At 61.9% G+C, this 22,388-nt stretch overlaps 3 protein-coding genes across 17 annotated transcripts in view; 2 read left to right on the top strand and 1 right to left on the bottom strand.

Annotated features, from left to right (window-relative positions):
- Positions 1-2: 2 nt before the first annotated feature.
- Positions 3-3,831, top strand: DNAJC14 (DnaJ heat shock protein family (Hsp40) member C14). 2 transcript variants are annotated; one of them, XM_087771719.1, is made up of 7 exons: positions 3-79; positions 480-1,757; positions 1,829-1,935; positions 2,033-2,152; positions 2,248-2,408; positions 2,505-2,607; positions 2,711-3,831. In XM_087771719.1, exons 2-7 carry the CDS (start codon positions 537-539, stop codon positions 2,931-2,933), a joined length of 1,935 nt encoding a protein of 644 aa, XP_087627845.1. In that variant the 5' UTR covers positions 3-79; positions 480-536; the 3' UTR covers positions 2,934-3,831. The 2 variants fall into 2 exon arrangements, with proteins under 2 accessions (XP_087627845.1, XP_087627844.1); XM_087771718.1 differs by having other exon boundaries at positions 27-152.
- Positions 3,832-3,971: 140 nt separating this feature from the next.
- On the bottom strand, positions 3,972-5,966 carry ORMDL2 (ORMDL sphingolipid biosynthesis regulator 2). Of its 3 annotated transcripts, XR_015707796.1 has the most exons (5): positions 5,844-5,861; positions 5,157-5,331; positions 4,740-4,891; positions 4,285-4,504; positions 3,972-4,201 (listed from the first exon to the last, which is right to left on the bottom strand). XR_015707796.1 is itself a non-coding variant. In XM_087771804.1 (4 exons), exons 2-4 carry the CDS (start codon positions 5,328-5,330, stop codon positions 4,369-4,371), a joined length of 462 nt encoding a protein of 153 aa, XP_087627930.1. In that variant the 5' UTR covers position 5,331; positions 5,855-5,966; the 3' UTR covers positions 3,972-4,368. The 3 variants fall into 3 exon arrangements, 2 of the variants coding, with proteins under 2 accessions (XP_087627930.1, XP_087627927.1); XM_087771804.1 differs by having other exon boundaries at positions 3,972-4,504; positions 5,855-5,966; XM_087771801.1 differs by having other exon boundaries at positions 3,972-4,504.
- Positions 5,967-6,046: 80 nt separating this feature from the next.
- SARNP (SAP domain containing ribonucleoprotein) overlaps positions 6,047-22,388 on the top strand; it is a 31,455-nt gene continuing 15,113 nt past the window's right edge. For 6 of the 12 annotated variants that reach the window (XM_087771727.1, XM_087771732.1, XM_087771733.1 and 3 more), the window contains exons 1-9: positions 6,047-6,194; positions 6,784-6,883; positions 7,131-7,177; positions 8,255-8,322; positions 9,711-9,762; positions 12,552-12,625; positions 13,286-13,314; positions 13,905-13,930; positions 15,185-15,253. In XM_087771727.1, coding sequence (XP_087627853.1) covers positions 6,099-6,194; positions 6,784-6,883; positions 7,131-7,177; positions 8,255-8,322; positions 9,711-9,762; positions 12,552-12,625; positions 13,286-13,314; positions 13,905-13,930; positions 15,185-15,253 — 561 coding nt within the window. In that variant the 5' untranslated portion in view covers positions 6,047-6,098. The remainder of the gene's footprint in view (positions 6,195-6,783; positions 6,884-7,130; positions 7,178-8,254; positions 8,323-9,710; positions 9,763-12,551; positions 12,626-13,285; positions 13,315-13,904; positions 13,931-15,184; positions 15,254-22,388) is intronic. The other 6 variants (XM_087771728.1, XM_087771736.1, XM_087771738.1 and 3 more) reach the window with 5 other exon arrangements.

Raw genomic sequence — 22,388 nt, forward strand, 5'->3', positions numbered from 1 at the left:
GACGCGCGGCGGCAGGCCCCGCCCCCGGAAGTCGGGAGGTGGCGGCGGCGGCGGCGGGCGGAAGGCGGAAGTGCGGCGGGTGAGGGACCGGGGGGGGGCGGGAGGCGGCGGCGACCCCCCCCCCCGCCGGCACCGGCACCGGCACCGGCGCGGTGAGTCCCGGCCCCCCCGGGGCTCCCCGCCGGTCCCCGCCACCCCCCGTAGCGGGAGCCCGAGCGGCGCCTTTGGGGTGAAATCCCCTGAAATCGGCCCAAAAGCGTCCCCGGGCGGGGGCGGGTGTTCGCGGGCAGCCGGGGCTGGGCCAGGGGGGTCCCCGGGGCCCATCGGGGGTCGCCGCGGCCGGTGCGGGGATCTCGGGGCCGGTCGGGGGGGTCCCGGGGCCGGTCGGGGGGGTCCCGGGGCCGGTCAGGGGGATCCCGGGGCCGGTGCGGGGGTCCCCGGGCCGGTCGGGGCTGCGCTGACCCTGCTCTCGTTCCCAGGGCCCGGCGGGATGGCCGTGACCTAGGCCCGGCCGGGGCCAGCGCGGGGCCGCCGGGATGGAGCAGCTCCGGCACCGGGAAGCGGCTGCGGCGCAAGGAGGCGACGGCCCCGGCTGGAGCCGGGAGCCCCCAGGGGACGGCGGCCGCCCCGTGGGAGACGACAGCGCGGCCTGGAACGGGAGCTGCGGGCGGCCGGCGGCCGGCGGCCTGGAGGAGGAGGACGAGCAGGACCTGCCCTTCCCCGGCCCCCGGTGCTCCTGCCGCTGCCGGGGGGAGCCGGCCGCCCCCCCGAGCCCCGCGGCCCCGCGGCGGGACGGGTCCTGCAGCCTGACCTGCCACCACCGGGCCGCCGCCGCCCCGGTGCCGCCGCCGCCCCGCGGGCTGGAGGAGGGCGAGGAGGACGGAGCCGGCGAGGACGGCGCGGGGAAGGGGGCCCGGAGGACGCGGAGGCGTCAGAGGCATCGCTCGGCCCCCAAGGAGAAGGAGGAGGGCGGCCGGCGCGAGGGCGGCGCGGGCAAGCGGCACCGGCCGGCGCGGAAGAGGAGCCGCGGGGACGGGGCCGAGTTGCCGGGGCCGGCGGAGGAGCTGGCCGGCTACCGGGGGCTGCTGGCGGCGGCGCTGGCCCAGGCGCGCAGGCTGGGCGCGGAGGCCGGCGAGCGGCTGCTCTGCTCCTGCTGCCGCCTCGGCGCCCGCGACCTGGGCTCGGCGCAGGCCGGCGTGCGGAGCTGGGGCCGGCGGGTGGGCCAGCGGGCCCGCAGCGGCTCCCTGAGGGCGGCCCGGTGGCTGCGGGCCGCAGCAGGGTTCTTCCTCCGCTTGCTCTGGATGCTCTGCGCCCTGCTCTTCCTCCTCCTCATGCTGCTCCTGGGCAGCCTGCGGCTCTGCTGGCGCCTGGGCGCTGCCGCGCTGGCCGCCGGCGTGGATCGGCTGGGCGGGAGCCGATGGGCGGCCCGGCTCCTCGCGCTCCTGGACGCGGCCGTGCTCCGCAGGACGCGGGGGCTCCTCGGGCAGAGCCGGACGTGCCGCTACCTCTGGGACTGGCTGCGGCGGCGGCGAGCTCCCCCCTGGGCGCCCGGGGGGGCACGGACAGGCGGGCCGGGGGACGCCGCGCCCGGCCCCGACGGGGGGAATCCCGCCGCCGGCTGCGGGGAGGAGGTGAGCCGCTTGCTGGCCATGGCGGAGGTGCCCGAGGAGGAGCTGAACCCCTTCCAGGTGCTGGGCGTGGAGGCGACGGCGTCGGACGCCGAGCTGAAGAAGGCCTATCGCCGGCTGGCGGTGCTGGTGCGTGTGGGGGGCGCCGGGCGGTGGGGGTCCCCCCGGGACGCGGCGCTGAGCTTTCCTGCTCCTCCCAGGTCCACCCGGACAAGAACGAGCACCCCAGGGCGGAGGCGGCGTTCAAGGTGCTGCGGGCGGCCTGGGACATCGTCAGCAGCCCGGAGAGGAGGAAGGAGTACGAGATGTGAGTGGGCTGCGCTGGGAGGGCTCGGGGCCGCCCTCGCCCCGTGCCGTGCCCCCCGAACGCGGGGTCTGAGCCCCGTTTTCGCCCCCCCCCGCAGCAAGCGGATGGCGGAGAGCGAGCTGACGAGGTCGATGAGCGAGTTCCTGAGCCGGCTGCAGGACGACCTGAAGGAGGCCATGAACACCATGATGTGCAGCAAGTGCCAGGGGAAGCACAAGTAGGTCCCGCGGCGGCGGCGGGGGGAGCCCCGAAGCGAGGAGGGGGCGATGGCGGGGGGGGAGCGGAGCCAGCAAACGCCCGCCCTCGCCGCAGGAGGTTCGAGATGGACCGCGACCCCCTCAGCGCCCGCTACTGCGCCGAGTGCGGGGGGCCGCACCCCGCCGAGGAGGGCGACTTCTGGGCCGAGTCCAGCCTGCTGGGGCTGAAGATCACCTACTTCGCCATGATGGACGGGAAGATCTACGACATCACGGGTGGGTGCCGCCGCCGGCCGCCGTCCCCAGCGCAAGCGGGTGCCGCCGGCCGTCGCCCCCGCGGCGTGACCGGCGGCCGCGTCTCTCTCCCGGCAGAGTGGGCCGGCTGCCAGCGCGTGGGGATCTCCCCGGACACCCACCGCGTCCCCTACCACATCTCCTTCGGCTCGCGCGGCGCCGGGCCGGCCGGGCGGCAGAGGTGGGTCCCGGCGGCGGAGCGGGGACGGGAGAGGGGCCGCACCCCGGGCTGGGGGGCTCCCGGCTCGGCCGGGCCCCCCCGAGCACCCGCTTTCCCCCCGCAGGAGCGCCTCCAAGGGCGGCCCCGCCTCGGCCGCCGACCTGCAGGACTTCTTCGCCCGCGTCTTTCAGGGGAGCTCGGGGCCGGGGGGGCCCTTCCCGCCGCCCCCCGCGCCCCCGCCGGCGGCCGCTCCCCCCGGGGCGCCCCCGAGGGCCGAGGGCGCAGCCCCCAAGGGCGACGCGAAGCACAAGAGGCGGAAGAAGGTGCGCCGGCCGTTCCAGCGCTGAGCGGGGCCGGGCAGGCGGCGCTCTGCTGGGCACGAAAAGGGCTCTTTTGAATAAAAAAAATCTATTTTTCTTTTTTTTTTTTTAAAAAAAAAAGTAATCTCTCTATTTAAAAGTAAGCAGGGAGTTTGGGGGGTGGTGGCCAAGGCGGGGAGCTGTGCCTTGGAGCCAGCTGTACCAAAGAGCCCGGCAGGGCACGCGGGCAGGTAGGTGGGGGCTCGGACAGACGGACGGACGGACGGGCTGCCGTGTCTCTTCAGGGTCATTGCAAACGTTGGGGTGAGGCCTCTGGAGCGCGCGGGGCCGCGGCTGCTGGAGCCGCTCCGGAGGGAAGGGAGCTGCGCCCGGCGTCGCGGGGTCCCTTTCCCTCCGCGCTGGGGTGGGGGAGCCCCCGCGCCTCCCTCGGGCGCAGCCGCGGGGCCGGGGGCGGTCGGAGGGGCTCCCGCGAGCCCCCAGCTGCGCCTCGCCGCCTCTGCCAGCGCCGTTTGCATATTTTAAGCAGTTTCTTCCTTTTTGCTCGTACAGATTTATTCCGCGCGCATCCTCTTTCTATTAATAGGGCCGCGTACGGCAGCTGCGCTCCTCCTCCTCCTCCTCGCGGCCCAGCTGGGACCGCGGCGTCACCGCCAGCCTCCCGCGCTGGTTTTGCTTTTTCTGCCTCAACTTTGCGTGGGGGACCCTCGTCCCCTTCCCGTAGCGCTGGGGACGACAAGCAGCGTGGTGGTTTTTTTAAGAGCAGCCCAGGCGGGAGGCAGGAGCTGCCGTGGGCCCGTAACCTCGAGCCGTATTGCGAGGGGGAGCAGCAGCCGGCGGGGGCCGCGCGGGGCCCCAGAGCGGCTGCCGTAGGCCACGACCGCTTTTCGCTCACCTTTTTTGTACTCCCAGAGCGGAGCGGCTGGGTTTTGAACGGTAGCGTACCTCTTTCTTATCGCTTTTGTTAAATTAAAAAGTACGGTTTGAAGAAGTCTGGCTGGTCTGTGCGGGGCGGGGCGGCGGGAGGCGCGAGCCGGGGCTGGTCCCACCACGAGGACGCGGCTCCGGTCGCTGTTAGTTCTTTATTAGGGTGGAAATATATAAAACGTGAGGGCGAGGGAGGCGCAGGTGGGCGACTCTTCCCACCAGCCAGCAGGTCTCCCCTCGTGGGCGCTTTCTGCGTGGTTACGTGGAGGTTAGCTCGAAGGGAACGCGCACGCGTGACGCGACCGCTCGCTCCGTACCGCTCAGCTGCGCTCCTCTCTCCACCAAGGAGACAAAGCCCAAGCGAGGAGCCCCTGTGAGACAGAGGAACCCTGCCGAAACCCCGGCTAAAAGCTGGAGCGGTCCCTGCCCCGCGCCCAGCCCTCTCACGCCTCACCCCTGCTCTCCAGCCGCGCCTCGCGCCGCTCCAGCGTCCCCTCTCTGTCCCCTGGCTCCCCGCCTCCGCTGGACGCGCCGGGTCTCAGTACTTGTTGATGCCAAAGACGCGGACGCCGTGGAACTGGGGCAGCTTGGGCAGGAGGACGCTGAGCAGCGAGGCCGTGTTGATGACGAAGTGCGCGGGGTCGTATTTGGTGTAAAAGCTGGTGAGGAGGTACCTGGGGGAGGGAGGGAGAGGCCGGGTGAGCTCCGTGCCGCTCCCGCCCTCCGCCCGCCCTGGATTTCGGGTGCCTCCCGTACAAAACCAGCACCTGGCAGCTGGGGAACCCCTCCAGCCCCAGGACCCGTCCGTGCCAGGGCGGCTGTGCCGACAGAAGCCTGGCGGTCCTGCCGCGCGCCTGGGACGCCCTCCTGAGCCCCCCGCGCCTCCCTGCCCCGCCCGGCGGCACTCACAGCACCACTGGGGAGATGCTGAGGAACTTGCGCGAGGAGGTGCACTGCGTCCCGTAGTCGATCTGCTCCCAGTGCGTGAGGAGGCGATCCTTGCCCTGGTCCGGGGTCTCGAAGGGGGTCCCCTTCACCGTGTGCAGCAGCAAGTACATGACCTGCAGGTTTCGAGGGGGGAGGAGAGGTAAAGCGAGCCCGGGACGGTCTGCTGCCGGGACAGGAACAATGTGCTTTGGGCCTTTGTGCTGCTTCCCGAGCTAACCACCTTCCATCAGCTCCAGCTCCCCGCAGCGCCAGCCCCCAGCCCTTCCCTCGGTGCCCCGCAGGGGCCAGGGGCTGCCTCGTAGCCCGGGGACGCAGAGCCGTAGCCACCCCGCGTCCCCTCCGGCCCCGGGGGGGAAAGCGGGCCCAGCTTTGACTCACCAGGTTGTGTATGACGTTGGTGAGCGTCCAGACCACGGGAATGCTGAAGAACGGGATGCTGAGGAGAACGACGTGGAGGACTCCCACGGAGATGACGTACGCCAGCCAGATCCCCCGGCTGTTCATCACCCGCGTGTTGGGGTTCACCTCGCTGTGCGCCACCCCCACGTTCATCCTGCGGCAGGCAGACGGAGCCTTCCAGGGGTCTCCTCGAGCGGCTCCCCCAGACCTCGGCCATCCCCGACCCAGCCGGGGCTCCCGGCGCAGCCCCGGGCCCACGGTCTTCCCGCAGCACCTCGCACCCCGGCCTTCCTACGTGCGCAACCTCAACGCCCCTCTGCCAGCGGCTCCCCCGTCAGCGGCTCTGCATCGCAGCCTTAGGGACAGGAACGCAAGGGGAAGGGGCTCACCCCCAGCCGCCAGAAACGCCGGGAGCAAAGGAAGAACCGCCCGGTAACGGGGCTCCCCTCGCCCCGGCGCCCCGGGCAGGGCGGCAAAACGCCCCTGAGACAGGCGTGGGGCCGGGGAACGGCCACGGATCCCCCCCTCTGGGGGAAGACTGCCCGCCCCGGGGCCGGGTGCGCCTGCTCCCCTCGGGGCCCGGCCCCGCTGCCATGGCCCCGCAGCTCCGGCCTCTCCCGCCCCGGCCCCTCGCAGCCCCGGCCTCTCCCGCCCCTGCCCTCGCACCCCCGTCCCACCCGGCGGCTCCGCGGCCGTTGCCAGGGCCCTGCCCGCTCCCGGGCTCGTCTCCAGGAAGTCCCCTCACCCGGCCCCGCTCTCTCCATTGGCCGCTCCGCCCGTCGCTCAGCGTCTCCCCGCCCCTGGTGCGCTGGCGGGCCAATAGCGAGCGGAAGGCGCGGGTAAGGACTGGCCAATCGTGAGAGGAGGTGTTGGGAAGTGGTTTGAAATCGCCGGTCCAGGAAGCGCGGCGCTGATTGGGCCATGTGCCGTCGGCGGGGGCGGGGCCGGCAGCGGGCTGCGGGGGCGAGCGGGGGCGACAAGATGGCGGCGGAGACCGTGGAGCTCCATAAGCTGAAGGTACCGGACGAGCCGCCGCCGCCTCGCGGCCCTGCAGCGGGGAGGGCCGCGGCCCGGGCTCCCGCCGCCGCCGGGCCCCGCCGCCCCGGCCCGGGGGGCAGCGCCTGGGCTGCCCGGAGCCGCGGCCTGCGGGGGCGGCCGGGAGCCCCTGGAGGCCGCGCTGCGCCCCCGGCCCCGCCGCCCCGGCCTCTCCCCGGCCCCGCGGCGTTCCGGGCCGCGCAGGCACAGGGGGGAGCTCGGCCGGCCCCGGCCCGGGGGGTCCCCGCTCCGGCCCGGGCCTGCGCCGCTCATCGCGGCTACCCGCGGCCTCCCTCCCCTCGCCCGGCAGCCGCGTCCCGGCCGGTGCCCGCCCGCGGCCGTGGGGTGGCCCCGGCTGCGCGGGGGCTGGCGGAGAGCGGCCCTCGGCCGGGGCTGGTGCGGTAACGGGGTCGCCTGGGGGTGAAACCCGGGAGGCCGGGAGCAGGGCGGGCGTTTAACGCGGGGAGGCAGCCGCTGTGGCTGTTAAAAAGCAAATTGTCTCGGCTCCTTGAGATTATTATTGTTAATTTGTTTCCGCGCGCGCTAACGGGAAGCTCCTTCTGTCGCGCAGTTGGCTGAGCTGAAGCAGGAGTGCCTGGCCCGCGGCCTGGAAGCAAAAGGCAACAAGCAGGATCTGATCAACAGGCTCCAGGCGTACCTGGAGGAGCACGGTGGGCGCTGAGCGCGGCGGGGCGGGCGCCGGGGGCTCCTTCCCGGGGTTGTGGGGGGTGAGAGGTCGCCGGGGCTTCGTGCGGAGCTCCGGGTGAGCGAGAAGAGCCCTGGTCCAGCCGCTCTGCTGTCACTGCCTTTGCTTCCCGCCTTGCCGAGTATAATTCCCGTAGCGGGCTTTATCCGGGAAGCCAGAGGTACCGCCGAGGTAACGCGCTGCTGCAACGGCTCTGTGGTTTTGTCCCCCAGCTGAAGAAGAAGCAAACGAAGAAGATGTCCTGGCAGAAGAAATAGAGGTGAGCCTTCCTTCGGCCTGGGCAGGGGCTTCCGCTCCGCCTGGCGGCGCGCGAGCTCCCGCCGGCCGCGTCGCGGTTCCGCGTGCGAGGAGCGAGGCCGCGCCTGGGGCCGTGTCTGTTTTAAAGCACCCTCGGCGTTCCCTGCTGGGGCTAAGCCCCCTGTTTTTCACTGCGGAGGCTCGGTGTCGCCACGCTGGCCCGCAGAACGCGCGGCGCGGGTGCGCGGTCTTGGCGCGCGGCCGCCAGGTCGGAGCGGGGTCGTTCCGTCCGCGTTCAGCGGGGTTCACGCCGCGTCGCCCCGCGGGCTTTGTCACAAGCGGAACAGCAAGGGCGGGGGGAGCGCGGGGTGCTTTTAAGAAAGGACACGCACGAGCGAGTTGTCCGGGCGGCGCGCCGGGGGCGGGCAGGCGCGGGCTGGGCTGGCCAGCGCGGGAGCGAGCCTTACAGCCGGAGAGTTTGTCCTGAGGGAGGCGAGGAGATCCGACCCGGGGCGGCGCCTGGCGCTTAAAACGCCAGCAGAAACCGATTCTTCCGACTGTCGGGCTCTTTGCCGCTCGGCCAGCGCGCGCCCCGCGAGGGCGGGTGGGGGATACGGAAGGTTTCTCCCCCGATTCCCAAAAAGCATTTGGTGGGGAGCGAGATGGGTTTGGCCAGATTGACGCTGGGCATCGAGCGCGGGCGCTGTGCGGTTTCCGTGGCCTTCGCTGGCTCCGCTTGCGGGCTGGAGAACACCTCGCTCGCGTTCTTTCCGAAGGCTTGCGAAGCCCAGGCTCTCTGGGAAGGGATTAGACCTTGGGTAAACCAGGAGTCTGCGGCCGTAACAGCCAGGGTTCGGACCCTGCCAGGCTGAGGCTGCCAGCACGTCGTGTCGCTTCGTGCCGCGAACCTTGCCTTGGCGGGCCGAGCCGGAGAGGGAGCGCAGGAACCCGCGGCTGGGCGCAGGCCGAACGACGGGCGCGCGCCTCCGAAACCAGTGGGAACCCAAAGGCTCGCGGTGTCCCCGCTGGCCTGTCTCTCTCTTGCTCGCCTGGCCGGAGCGTTCGTTATCTGACCTCCTCTCAACGCCTTGACTTGCAGGAGGAAGAGCAGAAGCCGGTAGAGCCGCCCGCCAAAGTAGAAGAGCCTCCTGTAAAATCGCCTGACGTGTAACTATCCGTTCCGAGTGGCCCAAAGCAAACCCGCGGGGCGCGAGGGCCGGGGCGGCGAGCTTCGTACCGCCCCGTTTGGGGCTGGGGCTGAAAGGAGGTCGCAGCACGCGTTGGAGCGGGATTGTGGCCCTTGCCTCGGCCCTGTGCGATGGCACGGCCGTCTGTCTGTCTGTCCTCCTGCTGCCTGCCTGCCTGCGTCCCCTCCGCGGCTCAGAGCCCGAAGCGAGCGGGCAGGAGGGGGCGTCCTGTGCCCGCCGAGCCGCCGGCAGCGCCGGGGCCCAGCTCCCAGGCAGAATTGCTTCCTGTGAAAGTGCCATTAAACCATTACTACCTTTCAGGGCATAAAATGAGAAACCTGTCCAGGAATCTGGAACAAAAGCAGCGCATTTTTCTAAATGGGAGACCTTAATGAGGCTGGCTGTGACCCACTGTTTTATGGGAGTTGTTTGGAGGAGGAGGATGCTATTTCATTTAGCCTGGGAACTTCCGAACTTTGTCTCTTCCTCTTTTGTTTCCCCCCTCGAGCCTGAGCTCTGTTTTCGGAGCATAAACTTTGGAGCACGCCCACTCCATTATATTTTCGTTCGGTCTTTTTACTGGTCCCGCTGTTGTCAGCGGCGCATTGTTCAGGAAGTGTGTGTTTGAAATGGAGCCTGGGCTCGGGGTGCTGGTGCTGACCTGGGGAACGTTGCCTGTGGCTGTCCCATGAACTAGAACAGAACAATCCTTTGTGTTTGAGGGCCGTAAAGGAATAAAGCTCTTCGGGGCCTGCAGTTGAGGCTTTGGGCTTCTAACAAGAGCTGAATGTTACTGTTAAGAGCCGTAAGATGGGCAGGGGGCTACTCCTGGGCACGTAGGTCTGCGGCCTCTTGCTGTAACACCTACCCGGCATTTTGAGAAGCGTCTGCAGTGCCCTGCTAAATTGCAGAGCGTTTTTTTTGCCTTAAACAGAGGTAATTATTCCTCCAAGGCCGCGTAGAGAATGGGTGAGAGTGTGGCTGGCTCCTGTGTCTTTTCCAGCTTGCTTCCATCGTTGCCAAAGGGATTCGGGAGCACTCGGGGCAGTAGTCGGGCTCGCAGGAGAACCTGTGGCTGTGCCTTCACTGGGTCGGGTGTTCCCTGCCCCTGATACGCCCTGGACGTCGGTTATAAGTCTCCCAGGCTCCGTACTGCGCTTTAGCATCGATATCTGGCTCTAAGCTTGCCCTCCCGAGGGGGATGCTGGCTTGCGGCGGCAACCTTTTAAAACAGGCCCTCTCCTAAGGTGGTGGCGGCGTTGCCGGAGACGGGTGGCGGGGAGAGCCCCGCCACCTCTGCCTCGGGGGCACGCCTGGGAGCTAGCGGGAGCGGTTCTGACTGGTTTCTCTCTTTCCCGACGCCTCTAGGATTACGGAGAAGAAGGTCGTGAAAATAACGTCAGAAATATCGCAGATGGAGGTAAGGTTCCTTCTGCTGCTTCGTCCTCCGAGGTGTCGCTTTCCTTACTCGCTTCATTCACAGTCTCTTTTGTGCCTTGCTGGGGCTGTGTCAGTGTTTCCCTTGTAAACCTGCTTTATTTTTCCTTGATTTTATATTAATGGCCGGTCACTGGCTGGGGAGTGACCTGGCGGGGTGGTGACCCCGCGGCACGTTTCATTTTGACGCCCGATCTTAAGGAACGTTTCTCTCGATTGTCCCTTAATGCCCCTTCCCCTGCTGCTCGCTGCCGCTGCTTCCCGCCACCAACCACCGTTGACCCTCCCTCAATATTTCCACCTCGGCAGTGACAGGCTGAGGCCTCGCGGGGGTCTCGTTCCACCCCAGACAAAGGTGGACTTTGCCCCGTAGCGTCCTCTGCTCTGGCTGATAAAGGCGGATAGACCTGAACCGCCCCTGTTGCGACTCTGGTGCGTAAATTGTGTTTGCTGCTCTCGCGAACGTGAAAAGTTCCGCTGCGGAGTGCAGCAGGCCGTGGCACATCCCCGTCCCTGGGGACTTGCTGCCAGCCCGATGGCTTCAGACATGTAAAACTACAAAGCTTAGCTGAGGATGCGCTTCAGGGAGTAATCAGTTGGGGAGGAACTGATAGGAGCTAGCAGATCATCTCCTCTTTATCTTCTCTGACTTTGTCGCTTGCGTTTGCTGGGCTTATTTAAAACAAACACACTTAAAAGCTGCCGATTCCTCTGGGAAAACTTGGCGAAACTTTGAGTTTCAGGAATCGGATTGCGGTTCTCTAATCCTCCCCCCTTATTTTTTTGCTCGTGTTCCATAAGAAAGAAATCGCTATGAAAACATGATTCTTGTCTCCCTGCTGCTCGCCGCTGCTTTAGCGTTTTAATCTGCTGTTTGGGACACGATCATTTCCACAGCAACCGGGGCGATGTCGCAAGCGGAGGATTATGACCTCCGCGAAGGAGTAATGAGGAGCAGCACAGTACCCAATGTGAGCTGGAGGTGTTGCTGAAGGAGCGACGTCCCCGCGACGTGGGGCTGCCCTTGGCCGTAGCTGGTAAAAGAGCTCGGGAAGCAAACTTGCTGAAGTGACGCTCTTGCCCTTTGGTTTTCTCCAAATTCTGCAAAGCTATTTGCAGGAAATCCACTTTTTTTTTTTGATTGAGTGTGAATCAGGTCTGGGCAAAATTGTCGTAGATGGTTTTTGAAGATAAAAGGGAATTATTTTCCCGTGCGATGCGTAACTGCCGGCTGGAGGCTGTTACAGAGGCTAGAGGTAGAGTTCAAAAAGCGAGGAGACGCATTCCTAGGAAAGGCGGCCGTCGGGGGTAGAGGAATGCAAACGTGAGCACGGCCTGAAATTTGGTCGGTGTTTGGGGTGGTGAAGGAGGCGGAGGGCCCGGCTGAGGGTACCGGTCGCCTTCGGGGATGCTGGGTAGCGCAGCCTTCCCTCTGCTCTGGCCTGGCTCGTCTGTAGGCCAGGGTCCCTTCGGAAGCTGCCGCCTCGGGTGTTGCTTTTGGGTGTTCTTCAAAGGGGCAGAAAGAACGAGGAAACGGGCTGTGACCCGAGCGGTACCCTGTGGTACGGGTTTTTTTTCCTGTCTTTATTGTTTCTACTCAGTTGAGTAAAAGTTCCTCAGTCCTGACACCGTAAGGAGCGGTGTTCCCAATCCATCTTTTCTGAACATTTATGTTTTGATGCACGTGTTTATTACGCTCCTCACTGTGCTTTTGGCTAAAGTAAATGTTTCCATTAAAACAATATCTGTTGCTCTAACCTTTAAAACACCAAACGCATTTTTGGGCCCTTGTGTAATAATAAAATGTTAAATATTTCCCTTAAGCTTTTAAGGGGATTTAATACACGTAGGTGCGAACCCTTGCACTTCGGATGTCTCCAAGCTTTTGCGCGGCCAGGGCAGCGTGCTCGAAGCCAGGCGAGCCTTGCCTGCAGCGAGGGCAGCGGGCCCAGTCCTTTCTACGGAGCTGAATTTCGTCTTGAATTGCGCTGCTCATGGCAAACTCTGCTCGCCCGGCTGAGCCAACGGCATGAATAGTGTCGGCCTCTTGTGAAAAGGCTTGTGCCAAATAAATAAGTTCCCTGAAAACAAACACCCCCCATCCCCTTTTCTAGCATATTTGGCCTTTTGCTTAGGGGGGAAGAAAAGGAAATCTTGTTTGCCTCTCTTCTTGCAAATGGGCCGAAGCCGGTTGTGCCTACCACTCGCTTCCTGCCTCCGGGAGGGAAGTCGGGGCCGCTCCCTTTGTAGTCCCTGCCAGCGGCGCTGCTCCTTTCCCTCTGGCACGAGGGCTTCCCCGGCGAGGTGCGCGGCGCCCCAGCCCGCGTGCGGGCACGCCGGCCTCCAGCGCAGCTGCAGCCTTGTATCGTCTTAAAACAGTCGCCCGCCTGTCGTTCCCCGGTCCCGTTCTCTTTTGGCACATCTTTCCTAGGAACGCTCCCTGAGCAGCGGCGTAACGGCATGCCTTTTTTGTTTTGGTTTGTTTTTTTTTTTTTATTAGGCCCATGTTTATCAGAACCATGAGAGCGCCTTTTGGCCAAGCGTGCGTCCTGGAGGCTGTGGGCGGCTTCTTGGGTGGCACGAGCCAACGGAAGGTGCCTGCAGCATCTCTCCCCGTACCCGCGGGTGTTTTTCCTGGTCTAGCGGGGCGCGTTGGAGCGTTTGCCCGCCGCGTGTTGAGTTTGCCTGCCTCTCTGCATCTGCAGAACCTCCTTTCTGTACCTTGCAAATCTTGGCTCTTCCTCAGCCCGTTCCTTTCTCTCCCTCCTCCAGCGAATGCAGAAGAGGGCTGAACGCTTCAACGTGCCCGTGAGCCTGGAGAGCAAGAAGGCAGCGCGGGCAGCTCGGTGAGTCGACGCTCGGAGCCTTCTCCCCTCTTCTCGCGTGGGAGAAGACCTCTCCGGCGACGTCTGCCAGCGGCAGGCTGCCTTGGTGCGAGGTGAGCGTGGCTCTGTGCCATGCTCGGGTGGGGGGACAGCAACGCCGGGGGGGAGGTCGCCCCCAGCCTGAACAGACAGGTTTACTGGAGGGTCTGCGGACACGTGCTGCGTTCCGCCTGCGGGGAGGTGGTGCCCCTCGTGAGGCAGGAGACCCCCGCGTCAAATGGGCTGCGATCGTGGAGTGCTGGATGCACGCTTTACTGCTTGCTTGGGCTCAAATACCAGTGAAATTTCTGGCAGTTCTCACAGTTATTCGGCAAAGACGGGGCAACGAAAGGGAAAAACGGTGGACTGCTGGCGCTCCGGCTAGCTTTCTGGGCTTTGAGGTTGGTTTTATGAAGAAAGTGGGGAATCGCTGTGTGCAGAGCAAGGGCAGGAGTTGCCGCAGTAATTACCTCGGGCAATAACAGCGCGTTCTGCTTAATCTTGCCCCCGAAGCAGTTTTACTCAAGTACGCTCGTGAAAAGCCTTTGAAGGAAAAGGTCACGCGTGAGACTTGGCGTGTCAGGTACCGGCTGACCTTCTCCTTGCCCGCGCCTCTGACTGAGCTCTGTTTACCTTCGGCAGGTTTGGTTTGGCCACAGTTTCGACTAAAGGTGAGGAGGTGAAGCAGAACCACTCCGTGGAGTGACCTTACTGCAAATACTTAATTATTCCTGGAAAGAAAAACTGCCGGTGGGACTACCTTTGTTTTCACTGCTGCCCCTTTTCCCGACCGTGCCTGGGAGCTCCCAGCGGGAATTGTAGAATCGGGAAGAGAAGGACACGTGTTGTTCCCTTGGTAGTTCAGATGCTTTTCCCAGCATTTGTTTTTTTTCTAAGCCCAACTGGAAGACACTAGCCCGATTTTCCTGTGCTGTCCTTGAACAGAGAGCCAAACAGCGTTTGGCTTCATAAAATGTCGGGTTCGATTGCCGCAGCCGTCTTAGCGAGGTGGGACGGCAGCAGTTTCGCGGGTGGAGAAGCTGATTTGAAAGTGAAAAAGAAATGGGGAGACTCCTTCTGTAGTGAGCAGAGATGGAAGCTGGGAAAAACGGGACGGCGATTCCGCACTAGTCTGTGGTGGGACGGGTGCAGGGCTGCGTCGGGCGGCGCTGTGAGGTTACTGCGCCTCCTTGTAGGTAAGGTGCTGCTCCTGAGGCTTGTTCTCTAACTGGGATTTCTTTTTCTTGCCTCCTCATTTCAGGCCTCTCTGCAGACAGCAAACCCACGGTAAGAAATGCTTCTTGTTCTCGAGTTACCGCTGGTCGGGCCCTTCACACGTGTTGTAATTTGTAGAAAGGGGTTCCCGCCTGCGGGGGTGAGCTACCAGCGTGGTCCAGGAACAGCGTACGGGGGGCGAGCGTTACCGGCGTGGCCCACCCGGCTGTCCTGCCTGCGCCACGCTCGGCGGCCTCCCGTCCCCGCGCTGGCTCTTGTGACTCCTCCCGGATGGGCCGATTTTAGAATGAAATGCTGAAAGGAACGAAGATGGCTATTTGGGGTTTTTTTTCATATGCCTGATTTTCATTCCCTGCTTTTTTTTTTCAATGGCTTGAACTATGCTTCAGGAACAGAAATGATGAATGACCTGTAGGAAATTACTCTGCTTTTAATGGCCGGTGCCGCTTTGCCTGTCTGAGTAGGAGGCACCGAAGTGCAGTGCTGAGCGCTCTGTCGCACCGGGCAGCTGGCTCGGTGTTTGCACACTCGATTGAGGAGGAGCGGAACAGAGTTAAGCCAGGCCAGGATCTGTCACCAGGCAAGGTTATGGCTTTCTCCGGTGCCAGGGACATAAAAGATCTCGCGTGAGCGTCTGCGAGGCAGAATAGCACCAGGGTTTCCTTTGCAGAGCTGCGTGCTGGCAGGCCTGTCCCTGAAAGTCCCTGTTCGCTGGGGATAAGTGCCCTAACGGTGGCCGATGCCCCTCTGGGAAACCAGTCCGGCTGGGGGAGGTGTCGGGAAGCTGCTTGGCCCGGGGACCTGCTGAGGTGTGACGCGGTAGTTTTGGAAGGGTGAGGGTGCAGCAATGGCTTCTTGAACCTGTGGCAGCCAGAGAGCAGTGGTACCTTTTGGGAGTGCTGCCAAGCTCGCCTGCAAGGCTCTTTATTTTCTGTTTGCGTTGACGAGGCCGCTACAGGAAAGGCAGCGGGTACAGCTGGCTCACGGCAACAGTCTGAAACGACTGCTCCTTCGGGCGGAGGAGCAGCCCCTGGGGCGTTCATCTGTCGGGTGGTTCGCGGAGGCGACGGGGCAGGCTGGCAGCTTCTGGCTGCTCCGTTTGGGACACCGGCTCTGCCTGCGGCCCGCGGTGCCGGCGGGAGCTGTGGCTGCTGGATGGCAGCGCAGCACGGTGCCCAGAGGAGTTTTCCCTGGGGCCGATCACCGTGCACAAGTCTGCTCCGGGAGGCGGCCTTATCTCTACCCCTGCAACTTGAGTGATGGTGGTTTAAAAAAAAATATAAATTGTTTCCTATGTCTTTGTAGGTAAACATGGATAAATTAAAGGAAAGGGCTCAGAGATTTGGGTTGAATGTCTCCTCGCTCTCCAAGAAGGTAAGGTGCCTTGGCCTCCAGGACGCTCTTTGCACCTCCAGCTTAGCCCAGTGCTCCGGCTCGTAGCGTGCCGTGACCGTTCAAAGCCTTGCTGCTGCCTGAGGTTTTACATCTTGTTATTAAATCAGCGGCGTGGGCCCCGGCCCCTGGGGGGGGTCTTGTCAGCACCGTTTCCCTCATCTTTCCTTCTGTTTGTTTTTGTGTGTGTGTGACTCTTGATATGGTTTTGAGAGAGTTACGACTGCTGAATAGAGGTGTCGAATTTTAAGCTCGTTCATCCAAATTTTACCATGGGAAGAGGCACCGTTTAGCGGGCTGTGTAATTGGTTTGTTTTCAGGCGCTTGACTCGCGCTGCGTAAGCGCCCATTTGTGATTGGGGTGGGAGCCAAGTCTGTAAAGACCAAGGTAATGAGCTCTCTGAAGAGAAGGCGTCCAGAGCTCCCCGGTAGGAAATAACTCTTTGAAGTACAAATGAGATGAGCTTTGTAGGGGGATGAATTCGGTCTTAAAGCTATTTATTTTTTTCCAGGGGAGAAATACACGCAGGCTTCTAGCGTAACCCCTCTTCTGGTCCCCACGCCTAGCAGCTGATTTAGCTCAGCCTTCGCGTGCTGGGCTGACTGCGGGGTCTGTCGGTGGGGCGGGAGAGGCAGCCGCGCTCTGTCTCCGGCTGGAAGGGTGGGCTTCGCTGGGCGTGCTGGGGGGCCGCAGGGCGTGCTCGGAGGGGAACGGGTGCTTACCGGCGCCATAATCCTCTGCCTAAACGTGTTCTGTAGCAAACCGGGGCGAAGATGAATTTAGCGTGTTTGGGGAAAACAGAAGAAAGGATAAATGTATGCTCCGAGATGAATACGGCACGCCGTGCGCTTCCCAAACAAAAATAGCCTTTTCTTTTTCTGGGCTGTAACGAACCTTGTGCTGCAGCACTGCTCAGAAATAGCGGTGAGTGAAAAAGAAATTGTCCGGCTGTAACAGCTGGATAATGTTGGCATGGAGACCTCTCCTCTCGGTGCGGAAACGGGTAGGAGCCAGGGGAGGTTCATCTTCTTCCATCCCTGTGAAATAAGCCCCTCTCCTCCTTGGGGGGATGGATTTGACCTTTTTTGCTGCCTGTTTCTCCACGTACCAGTGTTCTGCTTTATTCCGCTGGCCCTGGGAATTCACTGATGTAGAAAATATCTGGCATTGGAGGTCGCTGTTCCCCCCCCTTCCCTATCCTGTCCCTTTGGGGGTGGGGGAAGGAGGCCAGTGCATTAAAGCCGGGATATGTGGAGCTCAGGGTGAGAGGCTGCTCAAACATCATTAACCCTGTCACTAGGAGCTCCCATTTTTCAGGAGGAATATATGCCTTGTCAGTGTTTATGGCCGTGGCCTTCCCTGGGTAGGATTGTGTGGCTGCAGCTTAATAAAGCCGGGGCTTATGGAAGGAGCGGGCTTGCCAGGTTGCGCCGTGGCCCCTGTACGTGGCAAAACCCCGAAACCGCTGAAGTGCGAGGTCTGATCTCCCCAAGCCGCTCACCGGCAAACGCAGCTCGCCGTGTGCTAATGAACCGCTCCCCGTTGTCCAGATGGAGACCCACCGGTGGGGAAAATGACTCGCCCAAGGTCAGGAGTCGGTGGCAGGGCTGGCCGGAGCCTCCGGATTGCCCGGCGCTGGGCTTTGTGTCCCCCGCGAGCTCCGGCCCCGCTCTGCGGAGCGGTGTCCGGCGGCAGGGCTCGCCTCGCCGCGCCGTGTCCCTTTTTTGTTTCCTCCACCAGGAAGCCGAGTTCATGGGCTTAGAAGTGGCTTCTCCCACTGAGCGGAACACACTCTTGCATTCCTGGGAGGAATATTATTGGTTACTTTAATTAGCTGGTAGTATTGTGCTTCCCACCTGGGTGTTCTTTATAGCTTTTCATTATGGAGGAGCCTGGCGGTTGCGAATGTTTACATGTGTCTTGGCAGGTTTTTATACCGTGCGTCGCAGAAAAAACTTTACAATAAAGCATTGTCTCCGCGGAGCCACACTTCATTTCCTATTCAAATTGGTTTGGGGAGGGGTAGGGATGGGGGGGAGAATCGTAGCTAAGGGGGATTTCAGACCTGCTGTGAGCAGGGAGCAAATGCAGAGCTGCGTTAGTGGCTGTGAACTCATCTGTAGCTTTGAACCCCCCTTCCCCCTCTGTTAGCCCTCTGGGGTAGAAATCTTTCAAGTTTAAAATCCTCTTCCTCCCTGCCTGAAGGGGAAGCGAGCCCCGGTCGCTGGGAGGAGGGCAGGCGGACGGAAAGGTTGGCGGTGCTGGAGCAGGAGAGGCAGGTGCTCATTTGTCTCGAGGCAGCACGGGGCCATCAAATTAATTTTTAAAATAAATCAAGCAAGCGTTTATCTCCCTGTAGCACTGACTCTCCCCTCCGAGGCCTCCTGTTAAAGCACACGCTCGCTGACCTAAAGCTACCATCCCTTGACTCCTGTTAGTTGTACTTAACCCCCCACACTTGTAAATGTTCCCTCTCTGTGGCAGCTGCTCCCCGCAGCACTCCAGCCCTCCGCTCCCCGGGGGAGGACGTTGAGCTGCGTGTTTTATATGCAGGGTTGGATGCTGCAGAGGGAGCTGCCTGCGTCGTGGCTGGGATTCAGGAGCGTTTCTCCAAGGGGGTGGTTTGCTCTTTATGTATAAAATAGCCTTGTAAGTCTCCTGCTGGGAAAGTGTTGGCACCAAATGGACAGCAAGAGCCCTTGGGACAACATAAAAGCTCTGTTTGCCACCTTTGTATTACATTATCAAATACCTTTCCCCGTCCGAACAGATGACTAAAATAATTGGCTTTTATATCTCCTCTGTAACGTGGAGGTCTCAAACTGCCTCACGAGCAATTAGCTGATTAACCCTCGGCCGTTCAGGGGTTGGAAGCAGAGAGGTGAAGCGACTGCTCCGAGGTCGCCCCGACTCGGGCGTCCCCGCTCGAGCCCTCCGCTCCCCAGCGCCTTTCCCTGGGCTGGGGGTGAAACAAAGGATTTTTGCCGCAAATCTCCGTACGTGCGCCTAGCGTTCCTGTTCCTTGTCGCAGGGAACCCGTCCCGTCGCCCGCTCGGTGCCTTCTCGGGGTGGGGGGGACCGGTCTGTAGCGAGGCAGAGTGGGGAGTGCGACTCTCGAACCCTGCGTCACCTAGAATAACTTCATTTTTCTTTGCCTGGTTGCAAGTCTTCCATTTTACAGCCGGAGCGTTGTGTCCATGAGACATATCGAGAGCCCTGCGGGCGTCCCAGGTCGGATCCTGAGCGGCGGTAGCGGCGCAGGATGCCAAATATCCCCTTGACCAAAAGGTACTGGCTCTCCTGGCTGGGAAGAGTTAATGTTTTAATACGGCCATCAGTCATGGTTCTAGATTAATGCCGGTTTAATTCCAGTTAATGAGAATGTGCTTTACACGGAGCAGATAAGAGCTGCGCTCGCCCGAGATCAGCTGGCCGGAGCTGGCCGGCCGGCTGCGTGACGTTCGTGTGGTGGCGGAGGAGCGCGGGGGTCAGCGGACCAGCAGAAAGTCTGTGTGTATACAAAACAGCTAAATGAGAGAGAGAAAACAATTGGCCTAATTGTTTGGCTTCCAGCAAGCTTATAATAACGTGCTGAGGAGGAATCCTTTTCCTGGGTAATTTTTCTGCCTGCAGTCGTTCCAAGCACCCCCTGCCAGCCCCGGATGAGAAGCTATTAACCACCAAGGAAGCGAGGGGTGGGGGGGAGATGTGCTGATGTTGGCAGAGGAATGGAAAAGGGATTCGTGGCCGAGGATTGTTTCTAGCTCGCACCGGGGACGGACGTGCCGTGCGTGGTGGCATATGCCTGCCTTTTTGAGAAGCGCGATTGGCTTATGTGGCCAGTTTGTCATCCAGAAATGCCTTTTGCTGTCACTTTGAAGAGATGGCTCCTGCGTTCTTTGAAAGGGCACATGCCCCTGAACGTTACTTTTTTTTTTTCCCCCCCCAAACTTCACTTTTTCTGGCTGTCACCAGCTTTATGGCTGCCTGCTGCTGTCCTCTCTGCTTCCTACCCCGTCTCTGCCGCGGCAGAGCGAAGAGCCGTCTCCTCCGGGTCGTAACCCAGCCTCTTCCCTTCTGTGCTTCATCTTAATTCCTTTCTTACCTTCTCTTTTACCTTCTGTAGCGCATTGTGATTAGAACAGAAATAGGAAATAGAATAGAAAAAGGAAAGCTGTGAATTCGTAGCGAGGTTTTATTTGTCGTGAGAAGTTCAGGGCTCATCTGCGCGTTGTCCGCACACCCTTCCGCTGCAGGGCCGCCGCGCCAGTTCTGCTTTCTGAACGGGCTCGTGGAGCGCTCGGCGCTTCTTAAATCGGCCACGTAAAAGAAGCTGTTCTCCCTCGGAGCAGCGGCGCGGTGGCACGTGGAGCGGGCCGGGTAGCGTGCCGGACGTGGAGGAGCTGGTATGTCGTGACAGACGGCACGGCGAATGCGAGCGCTTCTGTGGGCAGAGTCCCGATGCCGCGCTCGGGCGCTTCTTTCCCCGTGCCCTGAAATTCCTGTGACATTGTGCTTTTAAATCTTAATAATTTTAGGTATTTAAAAAAGCTGCTTTAGGTAATTTTTGAAGGATTTTCCATCTCCCTCTGAGTTGGGCTAGCGGTAACTAAGGCAGCTGGATTTACAGAGGGAGAAGATTAAAAAATAGCCCTGGTTTAAAGAGTAAAATGAAAGCAGAGCCCTCTAAAACACCCCTCGTGTTTTTACTTGTTACAGAAACTTGTCAGGAGTCCTGCAGAAAGTAGAAACTAGGTCAGATAGAAGAATGCAGCCAGAATTGCATGGGCGTGCAGAAACAAAGTCGGGAGATCCGGGTACAACATCATGCGAGGAGGAAGGAGCGTCGCAGCTGGCGAGATGCGGTTCTGCGAGCGCAGAAAGCCGTCGGCCGCGCTGGCTGCGGGCGTGCCTGCGGACGGCCCCGCGGCGGCGACTCGGAGGCTGAGCTGTTCCATGCCTTTTTTTTGGCCTTTGCTGCCGAGCAGGTCTGACTGCGGGCAGGTAGCAGCGTCCCTATCAAAAGGCAAACCTCAGCCTTGAGGAGAGGAGGAGCGGTTTGGGGGCACTCCAGCCTTAGTGCTTTTGCAGGTAAATGCTGGAGAGTTTCCAGCTGGGCCCTGTAAGGATTTATAGAAACCGAGCACTAATCCTCGAGGAACTTATTTTTCCCTCCTGGCCAGGAGCCCCGCGCAGGTGGGTGCTGGGCCCGCTGCGTGCTTTAGCTGCGTGCCGCAGCGGCTGCCGGTGTGTGCTGCCCGTCCCCTCGCCGCCTCTCCTTCCCCCAGCCCCTGCCAAGCGACGTCACTATTTTCCGAGTTGAGCCGCTGAATGCGGGCCTGTTGGTTTAAGATAATGGGAAGTGACAAGGTGAAGAATAGTGCTGGCAGTCACGGGTGTTTTAACACAAGGGTGCTGTAAGCGAGGCCTCCGCCGCCCCTGCCCCCTCCCGGGTCGCTTGGGGAAGGGGTTTGTGCCGACCGCATCGCCGGCGCAGGCGGCATCCCCGAGCGGAGGGCAGGGCGGGCGCGATGTTTATGTTCGCCCTTTGTCATGGCGGGGGTTGTAGTCTTGTTTTTAACGCTCCTGCACCCAGAGAGCCCTCCCGCTCCCCATCCTGGACGCGGTGAAGCTCAGCACCAGGGTGCCTCTGGACAAAGGCTGTCGGATGCTGCAGAACGCAGGCTGCGTGGCGTGCTGCGGCCCGGCCCCGGCGCCGACCTGGGCTGCGAGAAGCGGGGCAGAGCAGCCGCTGTTGGAGACGCGGCACGGGAAAGGAGGGCTCGGCAGAGCCCATGTGCCAGCACAGGGCTTACTGGTGTGCCTGAAGATGAACCCAGGCCTTGGTAGGGCTGCAGCCCTGGGGAAAACGAGACCTGAGCTTGCAAGGCAAATGTAAAGGTTTAGCAGACCTCAATTTTTTTCTTTTGTGTTTTTCGTTTAAGACAAAGCAACAGTTTCCCCGTGAGAGCCACGGTGGTCTTTGCTGGCCCGATGCGCTCTGGGCAAGGGCAACGCAAGAGTCTCCTCTGGGAAGAGGGATGGATTTGTGGTTTCCAGTCCCGATCCCTGGTGATCCAGCTGGCATCTGACGGGATTGTGCAAGGAAATTAAGGTCTTGTGTTTCCTAGAAGGCAAATAACGGGTTTTGTCCAACCAGCCTTGTCCCTTGCAAACGACTCTAGACTGGTATGCAGGGGAAAAATCGAGGCTTGCTGCTGGAGGCAGAAACCTCGTGGAAGCCCTAAGGAGCTCGAGGTGATGTGGGCCCGGAAAAAAACAGCCTCTGCACTGGTGCCTTCGGTGGTCGCGTGTCGCAGGCTGCTGCGAGCCGGGCTGCGCGGGTTGGCTCCTGTGCAGGAGGGTGAAGACGAATTTGAGACACGAGTATTGGACTGAGACGCCTTTCAGGGGTCGTCGCCCTTTTGGGACTGGGTGGATCTTAAAAGCTCGACGTACGCTCAAGTTTCCTGCCTCCACAGTCTCTCTGCTGTATTGGTGGCGTAATGCTCGTCGCTCTTCTGAATGTTTTACTTTCTGCTCCTGCGAATGAGTCACGCTAATCGGAAGTAGTGAAGCTAACGAGACACAAAGCTCGGTCGTGCTGCACAGGGTACGAGGCGCCTTGGGTGCGTTGTAGCAAAGGACAGGTTGCGCTTTTCAGGTGGGAGCATAATTTCACGGTTTCAGGTTGACCGTGTGCCCGCAGGCACGTCACCGCGCGGGAATGCGAGCGCGGCGCTCCCGGGAAGCCCGTCCTGTTGCCGTGGTGGAGGCGCCGGCGCTTTCCTGCTGCTCCCCTAAAACTCGGTTGTGCCAGAAGGGTTCAAGTTCAGCTGGGCAGCGGGTGAGAGGCTGTGCCCGAGGGGCCGGAAAGCCGGAGAGCCAGCGCCTGGAAGCGTCCCTTCCCCGGTGCTGTGCCGTGACCCTCGGTCACCTGTGCTCCCAGCTGCTGTTATTTCCTCCCCTCCGGCATTTCCTCTCCAGCGTATCCAAAATAATTTCCCTCTCTCCTGCTGCCTCAGCTACCCACGCTCTTGTCAATCTTGCCACCGGCCTCCTCCGCTTCTCGGACAGCCTGGGCAGCGGCGCGGCTCTTGTGCGATGGCAGCGAGT

Source organism: Nipponia nippon, unplaced genomic scaffold (assembly GCF_047370975.1).
Source record: "Nipponia nippon isolate SJK-2023a ecotype South Korea unplaced genomic scaffold, ASM4737097v1 scaffold_35, whole genome shotgun sequence".
In the NCBI taxonomy this organism is placed as follows: domain Eukaryota; kingdom Metazoa; phylum Chordata; class Aves; order Pelecaniformes; family Threskiornithidae; genus Nipponia; species Nipponia nippon.

What these genes read in the sequence shown, in the direction of transcription:
- DNAJC14 (XM_087771719.1), top strand. Translation starts at nt 537, where the DNA reads ATGGAGCAGCTCCGGCACCGGGAAGCGGCTGCGGCGCAAGGAGGCGAC. An exon ending in AGGAGGAAGGAGTACGAGAT is followed by an intron (nt 1,936 to 2,032) that starts GTGAGTGGGCTG and finishes CCCCCCCCGCAG; the next exon opens with CAAGCGGATGGCGGAGAGCG. An exon ending in GGGCCGGCCGGGCGGCAGAG is followed by an intron (nt 2,608 to 2,710) that starts GTGGGTCCCGGC and finishes TTCCCCCCGCAG; the next exon opens with GAGCGCCTCCAAGGGCGGCC.
- ORMDL2 (XM_087771804.1), bottom strand. Translation starts at nt 5,330, where the DNA reads ATGAACGTGGGGGTGGCGCACAGCGAGGTGAACCCCAACACGCGGGTG. An exon ending in CCAACGTCATACACAACCTG is followed by an intron (nt 4,892 to 5,156) that starts GTGAGTCAAAGC and finishes CGAAACCTGCAG; the next exon opens with GTCATGTACTTGCTGCTGCA. An exon ending in AGCATCTCCCCAGTGGTGCT is followed by an intron (nt 4,505 to 4,739) that starts GTGAGTGCCGCC and finishes TCCCTCCCCCAG; the next exon opens with GTACCTCCTCACCAGCTTTT.